General features: G+C 44.7%; 1 protein-coding gene across 1 annotated transcript; it reads left to right on the top strand.

Moving 5' to 3' along the window:
• The first annotated feature begins 14,315 nt into the window (after window positions 1-14,315).
• On the top strand, window positions 14,316-14,846 carry LOC123995566 (putative uncharacterized protein FLJ45035). The gene has a single exon (XM_046299198.1). It carries the CDS (start codon window positions 14,316-14,318, stop codon window positions 14,844-14,846), a length of 531 nt encoding a protein of 176 aa, XP_046155154.1.
• The last annotated feature ends 12,172 nt before the right edge of the window (window positions 14,847-27,018 follow it).

The following is a 27,018-nucleotide window of genomic DNA, read 5'->3' as shown; positions in this document are numbered from 1 at the left end:
AGGATGTAGTCCTCGACCCGCTCCACTACAGCCCAGAGGATGTAGTCCTCGACCCGCTCCACTACAGCCCAGAGGATGTAGTCCTCGACCCGCTCCACTACAGCCCAGAGGATGTAGTCCTCGACCCGCTCCACTACAGCCCAGAGGATTTAGTCCTCGACCCGCTCCACTACAGCCCAGAGGATGTAGTCCTCGACCCGCTCCACTACAGCCCAGAGGATGTAGTCCTCGACCCGCTCCACTACAGCCCAGAGGATGTAGTCCTCGACCCGCTCCACTACAGCCCAGAGGATGTAGTCCTTCGACCCGCTCCACTACAGCCCAGAGGATGTAGTCTTTGACCCGCTCCACTACAGCCCAGAGGATGTAGTCCTCGACCCGCTCCACTACAGCCCAGAGGATGTAGTCCTCGACCCGCTCCACTACAGCCCAGAGGATGTAGTCCTCGACCCGCTCCACTACAGCCCAGAGGATGTAGTCCTCGACCCGCTCCACTACAGCCCAGAGGATGTAGTCCTCGACCCGCTCCACTACAGCCCAGAGGATGTAGTCCTCGACCCGCTCCACTACAGCCCAGAGGATGTAGTCCTCGACCCGCTCCACTACAGCCCAGAGGATGTAGTCCTCGACCCGCTCCACTACAGCCCCGAGGATGTAGTCCTCGACCCGCTCCACTACAGCCCAGAGGATGTAGTCCTCGACCCGCTCCACTACAGCCCAGAGGATGTAGTCCTCGACCCGCTCCACTACAGCCCAGAGGATGTAGTCCTCGACCCGCTCCACTACAGCCCAGAGGATGTAGTCCTCGACCCGCTCCACTACAGCCCAGAGGATGTAGTCCTCGACCCGCTCCACTACAGCCCAGAGGATGTAGTCCTCGACCCGCTCCACTACAGCCCAGAGGATGTAGTCCTCGACCCGCTCCACTACAGCCCAGAGGATGTAGTCCTCGACCCGCTCCACTACAGCCCAGAGGATGTAGTCCTCGACCCGCTCCACTACAGCCCAGAGGATGTAGTCCTCGACCCGCTCCACTACAGCCCAGAGGATGTAGTCCTCGACCCGCTCCACTACAGCCCAGAGGATGTAGTCCTCGACCCGCTCCACTACAGCCCAGAGGATGTAGTCCTCGACCCGCTCCACTACAGCCCAGAGGATGTAGTCCTCGACCCGCTCCACTACAGCCCAGAGGATGTAGTCTTCGACCCGCTCCACTACAGCCCACAGGATGTAGTCCTCGATCAGCTCCTTTGTCATGCTCACATTGAGGGAGAGGTTGTGGTCCTGGCAGCACACTGCCACTCCTCCCTCTGTCTCCTCGTTGTCGGTGATCAGGCCTTCCACTGTTGTGTTACTCTTGCCGTCATGTTCAAGGCCGAGATTGCGGATCCGACTTTTACAAACCCTGATATTGATTCAGCTTTGATCTTTATTAAAATGAGAACCATTTCCAGAGTAGCCTGTTCACTGGTGATTGGTTCAGGTACATCAGTACAGAGCAGGTGTAGCCTGTTCACTGGTGATTGGTTCAGGTACATCAGTACAGAGCAGGTGATTGGTTCAGGTACATCAGTACAGAGCAGGTGATTGGTTCAGGTACATCAGTACAGAGCAGATGTAGCCTGTTCACTGGTGATTGGTTCAGGTACATCAGTACAGAGCAGGTGATTGGTTCAGGTACATCAGTACAGAGCAGGTGATTGGTTCAGGTACATCAGTACAGAGCAGGTGTAGCCTGTTCACTGGTGATTGGTTCAGGTACATCAGTACAGAGCAGGTGATTGGTTCAGGTACATCAGTACAGAGCAGGTGATTGGTTCAGGTACATCAGTACAGAGCAGGTGTAGCCTGTTCACTGGTGATTGGTTCAGGTACATCAGTACAGAGCAGGTGATTGGTTCAGGTACATCAGTACAGAGCAGGTGTAGCCTATTCACTGGGGATTGGTTCAGGTACATCAGTACAGAGTAGGTGATTGGTTCAGGTACATCAGCACAGAGTAGGTGATTGGTTCAGGTACATCAGTACAGAGTAGGTGATTGGTTCAGGTACATCAGTACAGAGTAGGTGATTGGTTCAGGTACATCAGTACAGAGTAGGCGATTGGTTCAGGTACATCAGTACAGAGCAGGCGATTGGTTCAGGTACATCAGTACAGAGCAGGTGATTGGTTCAGGTACATCAGTACAGAGCAGGTGATTGGTTCAGGTACATCAGCACAGAGTAGGTGATTGGTTCAGGTACATCAGTACAGAGCAGGTGATTGGTTCAGGTACATCAGTACAGAGCAGTTCACTGGGCCCAAGGAGAAAAGACTGTGGGACCTTTAACTGTCGGGGAAAGAAGTGTCTGGAAAAGTCGAATCTGCAGACACTTTGTTTATTTAATTCTCCTGTGACTGGGGTGCTCTCCAATCCAAGGTCCAGACTGTTAGCTACCTCTGATGTCCCCACTCTCTAATGACAGTCAAAGGAGACACACTAACCAACTCTGTACCCTCACTGTCCTAATGACGCCGGCATCGAGAGAGGGAGAGAGAGAGATTCATTTCACTGGTCTGGTCTCCTAACGTAGTCGCTCCACCACCGTACCATCGCTCCTGATCCCATCTCTTCTCTACAGAGGATTCTCATTTACCCATTCTCTGTGATTTTCTGGAAACAAATGAATCATTTTCTCATAGACACGCTCATTAACCGACTGTCTGTTCCCTGCCAGTTTCAACATTTGAATATTCCCGTGTTTGCCCTGGTAAACATCGAAGGTCTGATCTCTTCAAAAATAGCCAGTTCTGACATGCCTGCCAGTGAGAGAGAGAGAGAGGACTCTCAGGAATTGAGACCTGGATGCCAGCAGGCAATAAACAGTAAAAACTGGCCGAACCACAGTAATACGATCCTGACATGACATGAAAGTTTAGCTGTCTATCTGAAACTAATTATAATGTACATCTTTAGCATGAGACGTAAATGAGGTACAAATTAGGAAAGGCAAGTGCACAGGGATATATTGGACATCAATATGATAGTGTTAGAATGTCATCGTCTACAAGCAATTAAATGCGCACGCACGCACGCAAGCACGCACGCACGCACGCACGCACGCACGCACGCACGCGCACGCACACACACACACACACACACACACACACACACACACACACACACACACACACACACACACACACACACACACACACACACACACACACACACACACACACACACACACACACACACACACACACACACACACACACACACAAGCAATGTGAGAGGCAGATTGTATTTCCCTAATATGCTCTGCTGTAAATCGCTATTGTCGGTTGCCATTGAAAGAGAGATCAATATAATAGGTTTGGCACTTCTCCAGAATCATCCCTGACAATGTGAGATGCACGCCAGCCAGGCATTGGAAATCATCGGTGCATAACCAGTGCATTCTGGGGATAAAAATAATTCCTCTCATCTTTGCCAGGGAGCAGTGTATCTGTGTGTTTGTGTGTGTGTGTGTGTGCCAGGGAGCGGGAGGCACAATGCTTCGGTCTGAGGGTAGGGGTGCCACCCGGCTCTGCAAATTGTCTTGGGACATCAGACACAGGCATCTCATTCAGTGGAGGAGAGAGAGAGGGGTAGAAATGGGGAGAAGGGAGGTAAGAGAGGACAGGGGGAGAGAAAGGAGAGAGGAGTGAGGGTGAGGAAAGGAGAGAAGAGACAAGTAGAGGAATAAGGAGAGCGAGATAGGAGAGAAGAAAAGAGAGGAGAGGGAGGGAGACATTTAAATGAGTTCCCTAACCTGGCAGAGTCGAGGATGAGAATGACTGAACTGGAAAAGAATTGCAACGGGTTTATTTGAAGCTCTGTTCTTTTCTTTTCTCTTTTGGGCGGAAGAACATCTGAGGATTTGGTGTGTTTGTCTGTCTCTCTGTCTGTCTGTTTCTCTGTCTGTCTGTTTCTCTCTCTCTCTCTCTCTCTCTCTCTCTCTCTCTCTCTCTCTCTCTCTCTCTCTCTCTCTCTCTCTCTCTCTCTCTCTGTCTGTCTGTCTGTCTGTCTGTCTGTCTGTCTGTCTGTCTGTCTGTCTGTCTGTCTGTCTGTCTGTCTGTCTGTCTGTCTGTCTGTCTGTCTGTCTGTCTGTCTGTCTGTCTGTCTGTCTGTCTGTCTGTCTGTCTGTCAGACATCAATGTAATGAGACATAGCAAGCGATGAAGGGAGGAAGATGTAGAAAACAAGATTGTTTCATTTGGAGGAATCTGTTCTCTTGTTTTTCAGTCTCTGGACTGTAGATAATGATAATAATGATAGATAATGTGAGTCCTCTGATATTTCTTAGAGCATTATTTGTTCCCTGATTTTGCCACTTTGCAAATCTTATGCATTTAGAAACCCTAACATGTAATTCATATTGCTTCAAATATATACAGTGCCTTCAGAAAGTATTCAGACCCCTTGACTTTTCCCACATTTTGTTATGTTACAGCCTTCTGAAATTGATTAGATAGTTTTTCCCCCTCATCAATCTACACACAATACCGCATAATGACAAAGCATAATGACAGTTAAAAACATTTTTTTTGCTAATAAAAAAAACACAGAAAATATCACATTTACATAAGTATTCAGACCCTTCACTCAGTACTTTGTTGAAGCACCTTTGGTAGTGATTAAAGTCTTGAGTATTCTTGGGTATGAAGCTTCAAGCTTAGCACACCTGTATTTGCGGAGTTTCTCCCATTATTCTCTGCAGATCTTCTCAAGCTCTGTAAAGGTTGGATGGGGAGCGTCGCTGCACAGCTTTTTTCAGGTCTCTCCAGAGATGTTAGACCGAGTTCAAGTACTTTGAGATGTTCATCTTTGCCTCGATCCTGACTAGTCTCCCAGTACCTGACGCTGAAAAACATCCCCACAGCATGATTCTAACAGACCAGGTGTACACCTGCACGTCTAACCCAGTATTCTAACAGACCAGGTGTACACCTGCACGTCTAACCCAGTATTCTAACAGACCAGGTGTACACCTGCACGTCTAACCCAGTATTCTAACAGACCAGGTGTACACCTGCACGTCTAACCCAGTATTCTAACAGACCAGGTGTACACCTGCATGTCTAACCCAGTATTCTAACAGACCAGGTGTACACCTGCACGTCTAACCCAGTATTCTAACAGACCAGGTGTACACCTGCATGTCTAACCCAGTATTCTAACAGACCAGGTGTACACCTGCACGTCTAACCCAGTATTCTAACAGACCAGGTGTACACCTGCACATCTAACCCAGTATTCTAACAGACCAGGTGTACACCTGCATGTCTAACCCAGTATTCTAACAGACCAGGTGTACACCTGCACATCTAACCCAGTATTCGAACAGACCAGGTGTACACCTGCACGTCTAACTCAGTATTCTAACAGACCAGGTGTACACCTGCACGTCTAACCCAGTATTCTAACAGACCAGGTGTACACCTGCACGTCTAACCCAGTATTCTAACAGACCAGGTGTACACCTGCACGTCTAACCCAGTATTCTAACAGACCAGGTATACACCTGCACGTCTAACCCAGTATTCTAACAGACCAGGTGTACACCTGCACGTCTAACCCAGTATTCTAACAGACCAGGTGTACACCTGCACGTCTAACCCAGTATTGATAACAAACAAAAGGTTTACTGCTACATGTCAGTCCCAATTGTCAAATAAATAAGTGTTCCTCTGAATTACAGGTGTACAGCTGTACTTCAGCTCCCATATACATAACTACAAAGTCTGTAACTGTGCTGGAACCATATAAGTCAACTGAGCCAGGTCTAAATGTGTTGAAGACTGAATACTCATAAACTGTCAACCAGAACTAGCCCTGCACCTCAGCTCCAGTACTCCTACAAACCAGGACTAGCCCTGCACCTCAGCTCCAGTACTCCTACAAACCAGGACTAGCCCTGCATCTCAGCTCCGGTACTCCTACAAACCAGGACTAGCCCTGCATCTCAGCTCCAGTACTCCTACAAACCAGGACTAGCCCTGCATCTCAGCTCCAGTACTCCTACAAAACAGGACTAGCCCTGCACCTCAGCTCCAGTACTCCTACAAACCAGGACTAGCCCTGCATCTCAGCTCCAGTACTCCTACAAACCAGGACTAGCCCTGCACCTCAGCTCCAGTACTCCTACAAACCAGGACTAGCCCTGCACCTCAGCTCCAGTACTCCTACAAACCAGGACTAGCCCTGCACCTCAGCTCCAGTACTCCTACAAACCAGGACTAGCCCTGCACCTCAGCTCCAGTACTCCTACAAACCAGGACTAGCCCTGCACCTCAGCTCCAGTACTCCTACAAACCAGGACTAGCCCTGCATCTCAGCTCCAGTACTCCTACAAACCAGGACTAGCCCTGCACCTCAGCTCCAGTACTCCTACAAACCAGGACTAGCCCTGCACCTCAGCTCCAGTACTCCTACAAACCAGGACTAGCCCTGCACCTCAGCTCCAGTACTCCTACAAACCAGGACTAGCCCTGCGTCTCAGCTCCAGTACTCCTACAAACCAGGACTAGCCCTGCGTCTCAGCTCCAGTACTCCTACAAACCAGGACTAGCCCTGCGTCTCAGCTCCAGTACTCCTACAAACCAGGACTAGCCCTGCGTCTCAGCTCCAGTACTCCTACAAACCAGGACTAGCCCTGCGTCTCAGCTCCAGTACTCCTACAAACCAGGACTAGCCCTGCACCTCAGCTCCAGTACTCCTACAAACTAGGACTAGCCCTGCATCTCAGCTCCAGTACTCCTACAAACCAGGACTAGCTCTGCATCTCAGCTCCAGTACTCCTACAAACCAGGACTAGCCCTGCATCTCAGCTCCAGTACTCCTACAAACCAGGACTAGCCCTGCACCTCAGCTCCAGTACTCCTACAAACCAGGACTAGCCCTGCACCTCAGCTCCAGTACTCCTACAAACCAGGACTAGCCCTGCACCTCAGCTCCAGTACTCCTACAAACCAGGACTAGCCCTGCGTCTCAGCTCCAGTACTCCTACAAACCAGGACTAGCCCTGCGTCTCAGCTCCAGTACTCCTACAAACCAGGACTAGCCCTGCGTCTCAGCTCCAGTACTCCTACAAACCAGGACTAGCCCTGCGTCTCAGCTCCAGTACTCCTACAAACCAGGACTAGCCCTGCGTCTCAGCTCCAGTACTCCTACAAACCAGGACTAGCCCTGCACCTCAGCTCCAGTACTCCTACAAACTAGGACTAGCCCTGCATCTCAGCTCCAGTACTCCTACAAACCAGGACTAGCTCTGCATCTCAGCTCCAGTACTCCTACAAACCAGGACTAGCCCTGCATCTCAGCTCCAGTACTCCTACAAACCAGGACTAGCCCTGCACCTCAGCTCCAGTACTCCTACAAACCAGGACTAGCCCTGCACCTACAAACCAGGTGTAGGGCTCCCGAGTCTAACGCACTGCATCTAAGTGCTAGAGGCGTCACTATAGACCCTGGTTTGATTCCAGGCTGTATCACAACCGGCCGTGATTGGGAGTCTCATATGGCGGCACACAATTGGCCCAGCGTCGTCCCGGTTTGGCCGTGGTAGGCCTCATTGTAAATAAGAATTTGTTCTTAACTGACTTGTGTCACGGATTCTCCTGCTACTGCTGCTCATTCCGTGCACCAGTTCCGGAGGTCTACGTCACCAGCCTCTAGGCGTCACTGAACGGTTTCATTACGCACACCTGGTACTCATTTCCCCTGATTAGTAATTGTATACATGTGCCCTCTGTTCACCATTGTCTTGTCTCATTACACACACCTGGTACCCAGTTACCCTGATTAGTAATTGTATATATGTGCCCTCTGTTCACCATTGTCTTGTCTTATTACACACACCTGGTACCCAGTTACCCTGATTAGTAATTGTATATATGTGCCCTCTGTTCACCATTGTCTTGTCTCATTACACACACCTGGTACACATTCCCCCTGATTAGTAATTGTATATATGTGCCCTCTGTTCACCATTGTCTTGTCTCATTACACACACCTGGTACACATTCCCCCTGATTAGTAATTGTATATATGTGCCCTCTGTTCACCATTGTCTTGTCTCATTACACACACCTGGTTCCAATCCCCCTGATTAGTAATTATATATATGTGCCCGGGTCTCGTCCCGTGTATTGTTATTACGGGTCTTGTCCCGTGCATTGTAATTACGGGTCTCGTCCCGTGTGTTGTTATTACGGGTCTCGTCCCGTGTGTTGTTATTACGGGTCTCGTCCCGTGTGTTGTAATTACGGGTCTCGTCCCGTGTGTTGTAATTACGGGTCTCGTCCCGTGTATTGTAATTACGGGTCTCGTCCCGTGTATTGTAATTACGGGTCTCGTCCTGTGTGTTGTTATTACGGGTCTCGTCCTGTGTGTTGTTATTACGGGTCTCGTCCCGTGTGTTGTTATTACGGGTCTCGTCCCGTGTGTTGTAATTACGGGTCTCGTCCCGTGTATTGTAATTACGGGTCTCGTCCTGTGTGTTGTTATTACGGGTCTCGTCCCATGTGTTGTTATTACGGGTCTCGTCCCGTGTGTTGTTATTACGGGTCTCGTCCCGTGTGTTGTTATTACGGGTCTCGTCCCGTGTGTTGTTATTACGGGTCTCGTCCCGTGTGTTGTTATTACGGGTCTCGTCCCGTGTATTTATTAGAGGTTTAACCTTACTCTTTTGTTTGTGTTTACATCCCTGTGGTTTTGTATACGTGTTTGTTTTGGGCTTCGTCCCCGTGCCTTTTGATGGCATGTTGTATTTTTAGGTGGAGTATTAAAACCCCCTATTACGTATTCTTGCTCCTGTCTCCAATCATTTATACAACGTGACAACTTGTCTAGTTAAATGATGTTAAATAAGATAAAAATACACCTGCTTATCTCAGCCACTATATCCATACAAACCAAGTTTACACCAGTGGTGGTGTCAAAACCCACATAAACCAGATCTACCATTGTGCAAGAAACAGTAAACAAACCTATTGACATTAATATTTGTGAAGTTTTTGAACTAATTTAAGTTTATGGGTCTATACATGGCCAATTACCCCTAAAATAATAAAACATGATGTTTTACAGTCAAAATCACGGATTTGAATACATGTAAAGGCAAACGGATAATGGTGAAATCATCTTCGTCAAGTATTTTATTTTACTAGGCAAGTCAGTTAAGAACAAATTCGCATTTTCAATGATGGCCTAGGAACTGTGGGTTAACTGCCTTGTTCAGGGGTAGAACAACAGATTTATTTGACCTTGTCAGCTCAGGGATTCCATCTTGCAACCTTTCGATTACCAGTCCAACGCTCTAACCACTAGGCTACCTGCCGCCATAGTTCCATAACCCGACTCAACTTCAATCTACTGATACAATTATTCATTCAATTATGGAGATCTATGCTTGTGGTCTTCTAACAATTTTGAGAAATCATATGACACTTCTCTGAATCATACTAGACACCTTAATAATGCATAGTATATTATTTATTTGAGTGATAATTCCTGGGAAGCCGGTGTATGGAGGATATATTGGCACGAGTTTTGTTAGGCCCGAGATGAAGTCGAGCTCCGGCAAACCGTGCCAATATATCCTCCAAACATTGGCTTCGAGCGCTTTATCACTTTTAATAAATGGGTTGCCAACATGTCAAATAATGATTGACATTCGTCCCAACAGAATTCTAACGTTGATAGGGACGCGACCCAGTCGTTCAGTCTTTTTGTTCTGTACCTATGGACTCGACCCAGTCATTCAGTTTTTTGTTCTGTACCTATGGACTCGACCCAGTCATTCAGTCTTTTTGTTCTGTACCTATGGACTCGACCCAGTCATTCAGTCTTTTTGTTCTGTGTCTATGGACTCGACCCAGTCGTTCGTTGTAAATGTTCCAATGCTATACTGGCAGGCAACGTTCTTATCTTTTGCTTGCTAGCTTGCCAACTGCGGCTAACTTACAGGCACGTCAAAAAGTGCAGCCAGAACAACAGCAAAGTAGCTGCATTTGGTTAAGCTGTTTTCTAGGGACATTCACTTGGATACATCCATAACAATGAGGTAATGAGGCGCGATTTCGCCTGGCATGGAAAATGTGCTCTCTCATTAGGACACGGTTGTTCAGAGGAGTTAGCCAACAACACAGCTAACACAATAACGTCAAACTAAAGCTGGAAAGACTGCAAATTAGCTGCTTTTAATTTGACCTTTTTTCAATTGACATCATTTAGTTTATATCCATAAAAATATGGCCAGGTGATTCACGATTTCGACTAGCGGAGAAATGCTGCCTGCCTGTTTTCTCGACCCGACTCCCGACACATTCAATACTACGGGACAGCTGGAGATCAAATTTCAATATTGAAACAATGTTGAATATGTCGGAGAGAGAAACTGCAAGGTTTATACAAATCTCCGCTGTTGAAAACAAAATGTTAGTCTTAAATAAACGTGATATAATATCTTGATGTTTTTTATAGTGTAGATCAAGTTTATAAATTGCCTGGCTGGGCTAATGAAACAGTGGATTGCGCAGTCAGATGGAAGAGAGTAAATAGTCATTTTAATGTCACAGATTTAGCCCGTGGTAACTTGTGGAATAGACACCGGCTGGAATGCAGTTTTAACCAATCAGCACTCAGGATTAGACCCACCCTTTATATAATTGTTAATAAGTACTTTATCTTCTGTAGAGTCTGTAAATTACTCATGTTTTTCTCACCAGTGTGACAGACTAGTGAAATCCGTGGACATTAGAATATCCATTGACTGTACAACATCTGTCCAGAATCTGCTGTGTCTCTTCAAAACTGTCTCTAAAATGTCCAGACAATGATGATCATATTCGTATAAGGGACATCAGAACTAAACATTCAATATTATCTAAGTGGCACACACACACACACACACACATGTACATGCACACACGCACACACACACACACCAACACACACCTCTGGCCCCCTGCAGACTAGGCTGATGCAGCACGAAGTCTCTGCGGGAGCGCTAGATTAAAAATGACAATCACTCTACGGTACGTAGAACTGTAGCCTCGTTCACCACAGGCAGCGCAGGTGGCTTTGTTAAAAGACATTCAGCGCTCTGAAATGCCTAATTATCAGCAGTTATTTTGGCAGTTACCAGGCACAGAACAACTCCCTGCATAGTTATCAGTGGGTAGAACAACTCCCCTGAACAGCCACGGCCCAGACTCCCACTGCTAGAAATCACACATTTTGGATGCAGTGAGTGAGTTGTTATACCTTGACAGATGTATCTGATGGAATTGAAATTCATTTTAACTACCTGAATATCTTCAAAAACTATACAGAATATATGTAATTATTGAGTAACTATCTATATTATGCATATATTAACTATACCAGGCGGTGTCAGAGGAAGGCCCTAAACATTGTCAAAGACTCCAGCCATAGTCATGGACTGTTCTCTCTGCTACCGTATGGCAAGCGGTACCGGAACGCCAACTCTAGATCCAAAAGGCTTCTTACCAGCTTCCACCCTCAAGCCGTAAGACTGCTGAAGGTCTATCTACACCTGTTGTATTCGGCGCGTGTGCAGCTTCCACCCCCAAGCCGTAAGACTGCTGAAGGTTGTATTCTGTGCATGTGACAAATAACATTTGATTAGCTGTTTTGATTTGATACAACTTATGTATCATCAACACAAACTAGAAATACCAGCCAGATAGGTGCTGGATGGAGACTGCAGTGATGGAATTAGGAAACGAGGAATTAGGAAACTCTTAAAAAACGTTTTCTATCATTTGACAATGCCATAGCCATAGATGACAGAAGCCGGGCAAAAGAGGGTGAGGAGAGAGACATTTTTGGGGAAGATGGAGAACCAGGCGAGTGGTAACCTGTTGCAGTCCAGGGCTAGGGGGCGCCGTTGAGCTTTCAAACACATAAACAGGCCATCTTGATCCTAAACTCATGAATATGTGATTGATTGGCTTTTCTTGCAGAGAATTTGAACTCTGTAAGAGGAACTTAAAGTAACTGTCTAGTGTTTCCAGATTTATACACGAAATATGACCAATGATTATTGCAAATATGAGTGAAATACTTTTCCTTCCCATTTTCTTTTAATTAAGTATACTACAAAACATATTTTCTGTAAATGTGTGGCTATACCCCAACAATAGAATGGTGTGGGTATATTCAGGTCATTAAACATATTCATATACACCACTGAATGTCTAGCTCAACCAATGAGCCAACATGACATGTTCTATGAGGAAATAACATGACATCATGTTCTATGAGGAAATAACATGATATCATATTCTATGAGGAAATAACATGACATCATATTCTATGAGGAAATAACATGATATCATATTCTATGAGGAAATAACATGACATCATGTTCTATGAGGAAATAACATGATATCATATTCTATGAGGAAATAACATGACATCATATTCTATGAGGAAATAACATGATATCATATTCTATGAGGAAATAACATGACATCATGTTCTATGAGGAAATAACATGACATCATATTCTATGAGGAAATAACATGACATCATGTTCTATAAGGAAATAAGTCTGCTAAATGACTTAAATGTAAATGTAAATAACATGACATCATGTTCTATAAGGAAATAAGTCTGCTAAATGACTTAAATGTAAATGTAAATAACATGACATCATATTCTATGAGGAAATAACATGACATCATATTCTATGAGGAAATAACATGACATCATATTCAATGAGGAAATAACATGACATCATATTCTATGAGGAAATAACATGACATCATATTCTATGAGGAAATAACATGATATCATATTCTATGAGGAAATAACATGACATCATATTCTATGAGGAAATAACATGATATCATATTCTATGAGGAAATAACATGACATCATATTCTATGAGGAAATAACATGACATGTTCTATGAGGAAATAACATGACATCATGTTCTATGAGGAAATAACATGACATCATGTTCTATGAGGAAATAACATGACATCATGTTCTATGAGGAAAAAAAATGACATCATGTTCTATGAGGAAATAACATGACATCATGTTCTATGAGGAAAAAAAATGACATCATGTTCTATGAGGAAATAACATGACATCATGTTCTATGAGGAAAAAAAATGACATCATGTTCTATGAGGAAATAGCAAGGATTTTGGAAAGGATTGAGGAGAGTTTTTGTATTTATTTCATTGATTCTTTGGCCACAAATATGAGTACAGGACGAGTCAACAACATTATTGGGGTATGAGTTAAACAGCATATTCACTTTTAAAAGTGAGAATTTCACTGGGCAGTTACTTTTAAGTATACACTCAGATTATGCCATTCAAAATGCACCTAATACAAATACTGAAGAAGGCATGTGAAGACGAACGAGGAAAGCCATGGATGAAAAGAAAGTAGGACTAAAGGCTGCTTCTTTACCTACATTGAATGAACAGCAGACCTGGTTTAAGAAAAACAGCAGATAAAGCAACAACTTACGGCACAACGCCTCTCCCCTCTTTTGACCTAGATATTTTGTGTGTGTGTATTGATATGTCGGCTATGTGAGCCGTTTTAAAAATGTTTTTAGCTCTGTTCTTGAGCGGTTCTTGTCTTTTAATGTTTTGTATTGTGTCATGTCTTATGTTCTGTGTGGACCCCAGGAAAAGTAGCTGCTGCTATGACAACATCTAATGGGGATCCTAATAAACTACTAAATACCATTAACCCTTCTGTTATGTTGCTGGTCAATTTGACCCATTTCCACTTTTGAGTTGTCTAAAATACTAGTTAAGCTCTATTTTTCTCCATGAAATTAAATGACTTCTTCATTTAGGGTCATGATTCTAACTTCAAAATGTGGACACACTGATGTGTTGTGGAATGTATGTGTAGAATTTGTATACAAACATGAAGTTGTGGGTCATTTTGACTCGGAGGTTTTCATGTGTATAGAAATTTGCACAGGTCCAAAATAAACAAGTGTCTTTGATGTATTTAGTTTTGACTGGTTCTGGTTGCACTTTTCTGATTATGTTTGGGTGAAAAGGAGTTTCCCAAGCTTCTCCTTCTCAATGCGAGAGAAGCAGATCTCTGACACAGACAGTCCACATAGGAGTCACTAAGTCACTGTGTGTGTGTTTGTGTATAATATAGAGGCATATCATTTTGCTTGTCCCAGCGATGCTGCATCCTCTCTCTTTATACAGTCCTCCTCACTGTCTCTAATGTCACAGGTTCTACAGTATGTTGAACTGCCCTGCCGCTAACGTGCCTATGTTGAACTGCCCTGCCTCTAACGTGTCTATGTTGAACTGCCCTGCCTCTAACGTGTCTATGTTGAACTGCCCTGCCTCTAACGTGTCTATGTTGAATTGCCCTGCCTCTAACGTGTCTATGTTGAACTGCCCTGCCTCTAACGTGTCTATGTTGAACTGCCCTGCCTCTAACATGCCTACGTTGAACTGCCCTGCCTCTAACGTGTCTATGTTGAACTGCCCTGCCTCTAACATGTCTACGTTGAACTGCCCTGCCTCTAACGTGTCTATGTTGAACTGTCCTGTCTCTAACGTGTCTATGTTGAACTGCCCTGCCTCTAACGTGTCTATGTTGAACTGCCCTGCCTCTAACGTGTCTATGTTGAACTACCCTGCCTCTAAAATGCCTATGTTGAACTGCCCTGCCTCTAACGTGTCTACGTTGAACTGCCCTGCCTCTAACGTGTCTATGTTGAACTGCCCTGCCTCTAACGTGCCTACGTTGAACTGCCCTGCCTCTAACGTGTCTGTTGAACTGCCCTGCCTCTAACGTGTCTATGTTGAACTGCCCTGCCTCTAACGTGTCTATGTTGAACTGCCCTGCCTCTAAAGTGCCTATGTTGAACTTCTCTCATAATGTAAGCAAGCCTATAGTGAACTGCTCTAATAACCAGGCATATGTTGAACCTCTCTTACACTGAGTGTACTAAACATTAAGAGAACCTGCTCTTTCCATGACATATACTGACCAGGTGAATCCAGGTGAAAGATATGATCCCTCATAGATGTCACCTGTTAAATCCACTTCAATCAGTGTAGATGAAGGGGAGGAGACAGGTTAAAGATGAAGGGAAGGAGACAGGTTAAAGATGAAGGGAAGGAGACAGGTTAAAGATGAAGGGGAGGAGACAGGTTAAAGATGAAGGGAAGGAGTCAGGTTAAAGATGAAGGGAAGGAGACAGGTTAAAGATGAAGGGGAGGAGACAGGTTAAAGATGAAGGGAAGGAGACAGGTTAAAAGGGGAGGAGACAGGTTAAAGATGAAGGGGAGGAGACAGGTTAAAGATGAAGGGGAGGAGACAGGTTAAAAATGAAGGGAAGGAGTCAGGTTAAAGATGAAGGGAAGGAGACAGGTTAATAAAGATGAAGGGGAGGAGACAGGTTAAAAGGGGAGGAGACAGGTTAAAGATGAAGGGTAGGAGACAGGTTAAAAGGGGAGGAGACAGGTTAAAGATGAAGGGTAGGAGACAGGTTAAAGATGAAGGGAAGGAGTCAGGTTAAAGATGAAGGGAAGGAGACAGGTTAATAAAGATGAAGGGGAGGAGACAGGTTAAAGATGAAGGGAAGGAGACAGGTTAAAGATGAAGGGGAGGAGACAGGTTAAAAATGAAGGGAAGGAGACAGGTTAAAGATGGAGGGGAGGAGACAGGTTAAAGATGAAGGGAAGGAGACAGGTTAATAAAGATGAAGGGGAGGAGACAGGTTAAATATGAAGGGAAGGAGACAGGTTAAAGATGAAGGGGAGGAGACAGGTTAAAGATGAAGGGAAGGAGACAGGTTAAAGTTGGAGGGGAGGAGACAGGTTAAAGATGAAGGGAAGGACACAGGTTAAAGATGAAGGGGAGGAGACAGGTTAAAGATGAAGGGGAGGAGACAGGTTAAAGATGAAGGGAAGGAGACAGGTTAAAGATGAAGGGAAGGAGACAGGTTAAAGATGAAGGGGAGGAGACAGGTTAAAGATGAAGGGAAGGAGACAGGTTAAAGATGGAGGGGAGGAGACAGGTTAAAGATGAAGGGAAGGAGACAGATTAAAGATGAAGGGGGGGAGACAGGTTAAAGATGAAGGGGAGGAGACAGGTTAAAGATGAAGGGAAGGAGACAGGTTAAAGATGAAGGGAAGGAGACAGGTTAAAGATGAAGGAGAGGAGACAGGTTAAAGATGAAGGGAAGGAGACAGCTTAAAGATGAAGGGGAGGAGACAGGTTAAAAGGGGAGGAGACAGGTTAAAGATGAAGGGAAGGAGACAGGTTAAAGATGAAGGGAAGGAGACAGGTTAAAAATGAAGGGAAGGAGACAGGTTAAAGATGAAGGGGATGAGACAGGTTAAAGATGAAGGGAAGGAGACAGGTTAAAGATGAAGGGGAGGAGACAGGTTAAAAGGGGAGGAGACAGGTTAAAAGGGGAGGAGACAGGTTAAAGATGAAGGGGAGGAGACAGGTTAAAGATGAAGGGGAGGAGACAGGTTAAAGATGAAGGGGAGGAGACAGGTTAAAGATGTAGGGGAGGAGACAGCTTAAAGATGAAGGGGAGGAGACAGGTTAAAGATGAAGGGGAGGAGACAGGTTAAAGATGAAGGGGAGGAGACAGGTTAAAGATGAAGGGGAGGAGACAGGTTAAAGATGAAGGGGAGGAGACAGGTTAAAGATGAAGGGGAGGAGACAGGTTAAAGATGAAGGGGAGGAGACAGGTTAAAGATGAAGGGGAGGAGACAGGTTAAAGCTGAAGGGAAGGAGACAGGTTAAAGATGAAGGGGAGGAGACAGGTTAAAAGGGGAGGAGACAGGTTAAAGATGAAGGGAAGGAGACAGGTTAAAGATGAAGGGGAGGAGACAGGTTAAAGATGGATTTTTAAGCCTTAAGACAACTGAAACATGGATTCATATGTGTGCCAATCAGTGGGTGACTTGGCAAGACAAAATATTGAAGTGCCTTTGAACTGTATGGTAGTAGGTGCCAGGTGCACCCGTTTGTGGTAAGAACAACGCCACTGGGTTTTTCACACTCAACAGTTCACCGTGTGTATCAAGAATGGTCCACCACCCAAAGGACATCCAGCTGACTTGACACAACTGTGGGAAGCATTGTAGTCAACACGGGCCAACATCCCTGTGGAACGCTGTCGACACCTTGTAGAGTTCATCCGCAACGTTGTTGAGTCCAGGCCCAACCTAATATTTGGTATAGTCAGTGTATGTCGCTAATGGAGCAGGCTTGTATAATAAGTTAATGGAGCAGCTGTTATAACACGTATCCTCATGTATCCTACTGCCCAGCGTGTTCTCCATGTATCCTACTACCCACTGTGTTCTCCATGTATCCTACTACCCACTGTGTTCTCCATGTATCCTACCACCCACTGTGTTCTCCATGTATCCTACTACCCACTGTGTTCTCCATGTATCCTACTACCCACTGTGTTCTCCATGTATCCTACTACCCACTGTGTTCTCCATGTATCCTACCACCCACTGTGTTCTCCATGTATCCTACCACCCACTGTGTTCTCCATGTATCCTACTACCCACTGTGTTCTCCATGTATCCCACTACCCACTGTGTTCTCCATGTATCCTACTACCCACTGTGTTCTCCATGTATCCTACTACCCACTGTGTTCTCCATGTATCCTACCACCCACTGTGTTCTCCATGTATCCTACCACCCACTGTGTTCTCCATGTATCCTACTACCCACTGTGTTCTCCATGTATCCTACTACCCACTGTGTTCTCCATGTATCCTACCACCCACTGTGTTCTCCATGTATCCTACTACCCACTGTGTTCTCCATGTATCCTACCACCCACTGTGTTCTCCATGTATCCTACTACCCACTGTGTTCTCCATGTATCCTACTACCCACTGTGTTCTCCATGTATCCTACTACCCACTGTGTTCTCCATGTATCCTACTACCCACTGTGTTCTCCATGTATCCTACTACCCACTGTGTTCTCCATGTATCCTACTACCCACTGTGTTCTCCATGTATCCTACCACCCACTGTGTTCTCCATGTATCCTACTACCCACTGTGTTCTCCATGTATCCTACTACCCACTGTGTTCTCCATGTATCCTACTACCCACTGTGTTCTCCATGTATCCCACTACCCACTGTGTTCTCCATGTATCCTACTACCCACTGTGTTCTCCATGTATCCTACTACCCACTGTGTTCTCCATGTATCCTACTACCCACTGTGTTCTCCATGTATCATACTACCCACTGTGTTCTCCATGTATCCCACTACCCACTGTGTTCTCCATGTATCCCACTACCCACTGTGTTCTCCATGTATCCTACTACCCAACGTGTTCTCCATGTATCCTACTACCCACTGTGTTCTCCATGTATCCTACTACCCACTGTGTTCTCCATGTATCCTACAACCCACCGTGTTCTCTATGTATCCCACTACCCACTGTGTTCTCCATGTATCCTACTACCCACTGTGTTCTCCATGTATCCTACTACCCACTGTGTTCTCCATGTATCATACTACCCACTGTGTTCTCCATGTATCCTACTACCCACTGTGTTCTCCATGTATCCTACTACCCACTGTGTTCTCCATGTATCATACTACCCACTGTGTTCTCCATGTATCCTACTACCCACTGTGTTCTCCATGTATCCTACTACCCACTGTGTTCTCCATGTATTCTACTACATCAGGGTGAACATCATACTGTGTTCCTCTACAGGAATATCCGTCCTTGTAATTGAAAAAAAAAGAAGAGGAACATCCCTACAGAGTTCCACACTTCTTTCCCCACTTCTCTCTTCCCTCTCTTCTCCTTTCAGAGAGGCGTCAGTGGGAGTATTCAGTAGGGAGGAGCGTTAAGCAGAGCAGGCACCGCCAGGCTGGGGCTGTGTCAGGGGGCTAAGATGTGTCTGTATCCCTGATCGGAGGTGGCATGGGCGGGGAGAGGAGGGGGTGGAGGAATGGAGACAGTCCCCTACTCTCTCTCTCTCTCTCTCTCTCTCTCTCTCTCTCTCTCTCTCTCTCTCTCTCTCTCTCTCTCTCTCTCTCTCTCTCTCTCTCTCTCTCTCTCTCTCTCTCTCTTATCTCGCTCCCCTCTCTCTCTGTCTCTTCCTCCACTCGCTCTCTCTACATTCTCTCTCTCTCTGTCTGTGGGTTTATAAATATCTATTTATCTGTTATTTTAGAGGAGTGGGTTTGGGGTTTATGAGAGAGAGAGAGAGATCTCTCTCCCTTCATCTCCCAGAACTCTATCCCGACGTCCTCTCCTCTCCCATTACCTCTTCCTCCTTATCCTCCATTGTTCGTTGAGAGGAGTTTTGACGAGTGGCTTAGGGATTAGTGAAGACGAGGCGAAAACGTGTACCTAAAGGTGGCGCTGGAGTACACCCATGGTCTCTTTCTGATTGTGCCAACACTGAAACTTTCTGGCACTATGTACCGCTTCAACATACGTATGAATGCAGTTGGAGGGGGAAGTTGGTGCTATGGACCCCTCCTTATGCCCTATATCCCAGCTGTATATACCATCCACAACACAAACTCCACTAAATCACACTTACACACTCAGCCGTCACCACCCACACACCTCACACACCCGTCACCGCATTCATACATCTCACACAGTTACAGCACTCTCCGTCATCACACCTGGATCCCTCATACACGCAAACCACACACACACAGCGAGTCCAAATGTGCACTTCACATTTACATGTTTGAAAACTCGTCATTTACAATATCAATGTTTTACGATCACCATGTTTGATCCACAGTTACAAGGATGACATGCGGTATACTCTGAGCCTCTGTTTGATCCACAGTTACAAGGAGGACATTCGGTATAGCCTGAGCCTCTGTTTGATCAACAGTTACAAGGATGACATGAGGTATACCCTGAGCCTGTGTTTGATCCACAGTTACAAGGATGACATGCGGTATACCCTGAGCCTCTGTTTGATCCACAGTTACAAGGATGACATGCGATATACCCTGAGCCTCTATTTGATCCACAGTTACAAGGAGGACATTCGGGCTACCCGGAGCCTGTGTTTGATCCACAGTTACAAGGATGACATGCGGTATACCCTGAGCCTCTATTTGATCCACAGTTACAAGGAGGACATTCGGTATAGCCTGAGCCTCTGTTTGATCCACAGTTACAAGGATGACATGCGGTATACCCTGAGCCTCTGTTTGATCCACAGTTACAAGGATGACATGCGATATACCCTGAGCCTCTGTTTGATCAACAGTTACAAGGATGACATGAGGTATACCCTGAGCCTGTGTTTGATCCACAGTTACAAGGATGACATGTGGTATACCCTGAGCCTGTGTTTGATCCACAGTTACAAGGATGACATGCGGTATACCCTGAGCCTCTGTTTGATCCACAGTTACAAGGATGACATGCGATATACCCTGAGCCTCTATTTGATCCACAGTTACAAGGATGACATGCGATATACCCTGAGCCTCTATTTGATCCACAGTTACAAGGAGGACATTCGGGATACCCGGAGCCTGTGTTTGATCCACAGTTACAAGGATGACATGCGGTATACCCTGAGCCTCTATTTGATCCACAGTTACAAGGAGGACATTCGGTATAGCCTGAGCCTCTGTTTGATCCACAGTTACAAGGATGACATGCGGTATACCCTGAGCCTCTGTTTGATCCACAGCTACAAGGATGACATTCGGGATACCCTGAGCCTCTGTTTGATCCACAGTTACAAGGATGACATGTGGTATACCTGAGCCTGTGTTTGATCCACAGTTACAAGGATGACATGTGGCATACCCTGAGCCTCTGTTTGATCCACAGTTACAAGGATGACATGTGGTATACCTGAGCCTCTGTTTGATCCACAGTTACAAGGATGACATGTGGCATACCCTGAGCCTCTGTTTGATCCACAGTTACAAGGATGACATGTGGTATACTCTGAGCCTCTGTTTGATCCACAGTTACAAGGATGACATGTGGTATACCTGAGCCTGTGTTTGATCCACAGTTACAAGGATGACATGCGGTATACCCTGAGCCTCTGTTTGATCCACAGTTACAAGGAGGACATTCGGTATACCCTGAGCCTCTGTTTGATCCACAGTTACAAGGAGGACATTCGGTATACCCTGAGCCTCTGTTTGATCCACAGTTACAAGGATGACATGCGGTATACCCTGAGCCTCTGTTTGATCCACAGTTACAAGGAGGACATTCGGTATACCCTGAGCCTCTGTTTGATCCACAGTTACAAGGAGGACATTCGGTATACCCTGAGCCTCTGTTTGATCCACAGTTATAAGGATGACATGCGGTATAGCCTGAGCCTCTGTTTGATCCACAGTTACAAGGAGGACATTCGGTATACCCTGAGCCTCTGTTTGATCCACAGTTACAAGGATGACATGCGGTATACCCTGAGCCTCTGTTTGATCCACAGTTACAAGGATGACATGAGGTATACCCTGAGCCTCTGTTTGATCCACAGTTACAAGGATGACATGCGGTATACCCTGAGCCTCTGTTTGATCCACAGTTACAAGGATGACATGCGGTATACCCTGAGCCTCTGTTTGATCCACAGTTACAAGGATGACATGCGGTATACCCTGAGCCTCTGTTTGATCCACAGTTACAAGGATGACATGCGGTATACCCTGAGCCTGTGTTTGATCCACAGTTACAAGGATGACATGCGGTATACCCTGAGCCTCTGTTTGATCCACAGTTACAAGGATGACATGTGGTATACCCTGAGCCTCTGTTTGATCCACAGTTACAAGGATGACATGTGGTATACCCTGAGCCTCTGTTTGATCCACAGTTACAAGGATGACATGCGGTATACCCTGAGCCTGTGTTTGATCCACAGTTACAAGGATGACATGCGGTATACCCTGAGCCTCTGTTTGATCCACAGTTACAAGGATGACATGCGGTATACCCTGAGCCTCTGTTTGATCCACAGTTACAAGGATGACATGTGGTATACCCTGAGCCTCTGTTTGATCCACAGTTACAAGGATGACATGCGGTATACCCTGAGCCTGTGTTTGATCCACAGTTACAAGGATGACATGCAGTATACCCTGAGCCTCTGTTTGATCCACAGTTACAAGGATGACATGCGGTATAGCCTGAGCCTCTGTTTTTCGTATTGTAAAGAAAATTCATATAGGAACAAACACACACTTCAATGCACTCAGGACTCGATTCTATGCTCATAAAAACGTACAATCTGTTTGTCAGAAATGCCTTTTGAAAGCCGAACACTGTAAGATCGTATTTTATAACTTTTGTAGCCATATTGTCGATAGAGTAAGCTTTCAGATGATGCCTACCTGACCCAGGCGCTCCTGCGCCTGACTTCCCTGCCACCTATACACACGACTCTGACACCCAGATTGCAATTTACAACGGAACATTTTTGGGGGGGTTACGTCAACAAAAAAACTGTAATTGTGTGATGCTGTGTTCCAAACAAAGTAAAACACAAGTGTGCGTGTTTTAGTTCCTCAAAGCCACAGCTGGGAGAGCTAAAAAAACACCTTATAGTTAAAGGCTTTTTCATTGAGTCATAAAAGTGCATTGAAATGACTTCGGAACTGTGAACACTTTGGAGGGTTGTGTGGCCACTTGGAGACACCCGTTGGTCCTCTCACTCAAACCCTTCATGTTGTTTTCTTATCTTACACCTATTCCAAAATGTCAATTCATATTTTTATCACGTTACTGAATGGATCCAGAGTATTTTCAGATTTCACTATTGACAAATGGTGTGAAAAAATACATTACATTTAAAATTGCACATACAATCCACAGTGTTATGTTTGATTCAGAATTATGTCAGGTGAACTGTTGTGACCTCACCTTTGGTCTGAGGTCAATTACCTGGACCTGAATTTACTAATCAATGCAGGACATGCTACCAAAAAGGCTACAAGCAAAAACACACATTCTCATGGACAATGACACACAGCCAATCAACAGCACTCTAATGACACACAGCCAATCAACAGCACTCTAATGACACACAGCCAATCAACAGCACTCTAATGACACACAGCCAATCCACAGCACTCTGATGACACACAGCCAATCAACAGCACTCTAATGACACACAGCCAATCAACAGCACTCTAATGACACACAGCCAATCCACAGCACTCTGATGACACACAGCCAATCAACAGCACTCCAATGACACACAGCCAATCAACAGCACTCTAATGACACACAGCCAATCAACAGCACTCTAATGACACACAGCCAATCCACAGCACTCTAATGACACACAGCCAATCCACAGCACTCTAATGACACACAGCCAATCCACAGCACTCTGATGACACACAGCCAATCCACAGCACTCTAATGACACACAGCCAATCAACAGCACTCGAATGACACACAGCCAATCAACAGCACTCTAATGACACACAGACAATCCACAGCACTCTAATGACACACAGCCAATCAACAGCACTCTAATGACTCACAGCCAATCAACAGCACTCTAATGACACACAGCCAATTAACAGCACTCTGATTACACACAGCCAATCAACAGCACTCTAATGACACACAGCCAATCCACAGCACTCTAATGACACACGGGACAAGGATCATCCTTCCCAGAAGTTGCACAGAGAGGTTTCGACGGTCATTTGTATCCACTGCCTTGAGGCTTTTTAAGGAGTGTAATTGAATAACTGTTTTCTCATGTCTTCCTATTGTGACTGGTGCTTTTGTTTGTTTTTCTTCCAGAGTAGAGGATAGAAATCAGAATCAGACTCTATTCTTTTACGGATACTAAGATGCTTGTGCCTTCATGTGTCTTAATGTTTTTTTTTAGAATAACGTTTTAAAATCATGTGTCTGTCATTGTTCCGTCTACTGTCCATGTAAGTTGTTGACGATGCATGCTGTGAGAAAACAATTTCCCAAATTGTTATTATTAATGAAATAATACTGTATTCTCCTCTCCATTCATAATTTCCTCACTATCTCCAAAGTGTTCTCTTTCAGTTGCTACCATGGCAGCGTATTCTATAGTTCTTCTGTAAGAACAGGCCAATTTCCAGGAGTGTAAGGGTTTAAAAAACAAGCAACAATAATGCAACTTTTGCATGAGTTGAGTGTTATTGTCACGTTCGTTGAAATGAGCGGACCAAGGGGCAGCGTGGTAGGCGTACATTTTACTTTTATTAAAATGACACCGGAAAACAAATAAATACAAAACAAAGGGCTGCCTAAGTTTGATCCCCAATTAGAGACAACGATAAGCAGCTGCCTCTGATTGGGAACCATACTAAGCCAACAAAGAAATAGAAGCATAGATTTGCCCAAAGTATCTCTAAGGTCAGGGTGTGACAGTTATAATCATTCTAGCAAACTAGACATCAATTCTATTCAGCAGAAATACTTTTATCTATGTAAATTTGGTGACAATCAAACATAGTGAGGAACTTTTATTAGGTTATCGTGATGGTTATCATTAAATGTTAATCAAACATTACATATTTATAATCATTGTGTAAAATGAAAAAATGTCATTACAAAATTGGCAACAGTCTCTGCACAGAGGTCAATGAAAGAGTGACATTAGTAACCATCTACATACAGTCATATCATATGCTACACAGTCACACACACTGCCACAATATTCCTCTCTAGTTATTCTCACATAACCAGACAGTATGTAACATCAAACCAGGGAGTGTGTTGGGGTGGGGGGCGGGGGGGCGGGGTGGGGGGGGGGTGATGGTTCGCGTATGGGCCGCTCCTCCAGTAGAGAGTACTCTCTCCTATCATTTGATCTCGTATTGTAATCCCTCGTGTTCTGAATAATTTATAGAATACAGCTTCTCGTTAAACAACAATGTATATGTGTCTATGAGAAATGACTCCTCGGAATGAAACTTTAAATAATGAGACAGAACAGAATAGAACAGACCGCCGCTCGAGCTGAGAGAGGAGAGGGAGCATTTATATAGGAAATACGTAGATGATAATAATTATTATAATAATACATATAACAAAAATAACGAGTATACATTTCTTATGCATGATTTCTGTTGTTATATCTTCATCTACAATATACAAGGTCGAGCCACATTCAATTGAAATGAGTTTGACTTTCAGGTACAGATTGTATTATAATTAAACCTCTAACCTTTAGACTTAATGTGATTGTGTAATAAAAGCACTATCGGCCTAGTGTGTAACAGCATTCAGAGGAAGAAGATGAGGACCAAGATGCAGCGTGGTACGTGTTCATATTTATTAAATAGAACTCAACACTAAATACAAAGTAACAAAAGGAATAACCGAAACAGTTCTGAAAGGTGACATACACTAAACAGAAAACAACTACCCACAAAAACCATGTGTGGGCAAAAGCTACCTAAGTATGGTTCTCAATCAGAGACAACGACAGACAGCTGTCCCTGTTTGAGAACCATACCCGGCCAAAAACAAAGAAATACAAAAACATAGAAAAAATAACATAGAATGCCCACCCTAGTCACACCCTGGCCTAACCAAAATGGAGAATAAAAAGCCTCTCTATGGCCAGGGTGTGACACCTAGAGAATACTATGGCAGTGTCTGAGGTGCATTTTCATAACTCACCTCTGTTTACTTGTTGTTTTGATTGCACAGTGAAACATATATCTTCTTATTCATATCCACTTGATACCAACTCACCTGGGAGGGGTATAGTGACACTCATGTGTGATATGTTAAAGCAGAACGTGTGTCCCTTCCAGTGCTAATTTATGTGATGAAATGATGCCACTCACTCTAAGGATGGCCCTCATGGTAGGATGAAACAGAATGTGTGTGTGTGTGTGTGTGTGTGTGTGTGTGTGTGTGTGTGTGTGTGTGTGTGTGTGTGTGTGTGTGTGTGTGTGTGTGTGTGTGTGTGTGTGTGTGTGTGTGTGTGTGTGTGTGTGTGTGTGTGTGTGTGTGTGGTCCTCAGGGCAGAATAGGATGATCAGGGTAGAGTATAGAATATGTATTTCAGAGAAAAAAAAACAGCCGAAAGAGGAGGAAGTGTGCAAGCGTTTACAGGAAATGCAGGCGACTGATTGTCTCTGTGTGCGACACTGAAACAACTCCCCCAGTCTTCACAAGTCTCCTGACACCGTCAAGTGTTATTCTTCAGAAAAAGAGAGCTGTTGATGATTCTCACAAACTGGATGAAAAAAATATGCAAGTACACGGTGCAGTTTAGAAGCATTAGTGAAGATAAAAGTTTAATTGTTTGTGAAAGACATACGTTGACAGCATTTTGTGTCATTACAGACCCCCCCCCCTTACAGACGTCGTTTTAATTTAAATAAGTGACATTAAAAAACATGTAAACGTCCCTCATTAGCGAAAAGATCCAAGATGTCGTTGTGGCAAATCACAGAGAAATCTGAAAATTAAGATGATAAAACCTAGATTAGCATTTTTGAAACTAACTGCCTCTGCTGAACGTCTTCCACATCATTCTGCTTCAAAGAAGAAAAAGATAAATGATGATGCCATTAAAAGTGAACTAATTAAGGAATACTTCTTTTAAAAACTCATCAACTGCAACCTCATTTACATAATGATGCATATTAATTAAGTTTTAATGAATCTGAGGCTTCCATCAAGTACTCCTCTTCTCCTCTCTTTGGCAGTGGAGGCTCCATCTCTCTCACCCAAATTAATAAACACTGGCTGTGTACTAGATGGCACCCTATTCCCTATATAGTGCACTACTTTTGTCCAGGGCAGATAAGGTTCTGGTCAAAAGTAGGGGCCCATAGGGCTCTGGTCAAAAGTAGTGCACTAATGTAGGGAATAGGGTGCCATTTGGGATTCTCTGTTCTCTAGTGTGCTTCTCTCTCACTTTAGTGCAAATGGGATTTAAACAATGGTAACAATTAAACAAAGCAACAAAAATAACCCTTTCAA

This window comes from Oncorhynchus gorbuscha, linkage group LG14 (assembly GCF_021184085.1).
Source record: "Oncorhynchus gorbuscha isolate QuinsamMale2020 ecotype Even-year linkage group LG14, OgorEven_v1.0, whole genome shotgun sequence".
NCBI lineage: Eukaryota > Metazoa > Chordata > Actinopteri > Salmoniformes > Salmonidae > Oncorhynchus > Oncorhynchus gorbuscha.
Note: the sequence above shows the minus strand (reverse complement) of the source record. Positions and strands in the feature narration are given on the sequence as shown.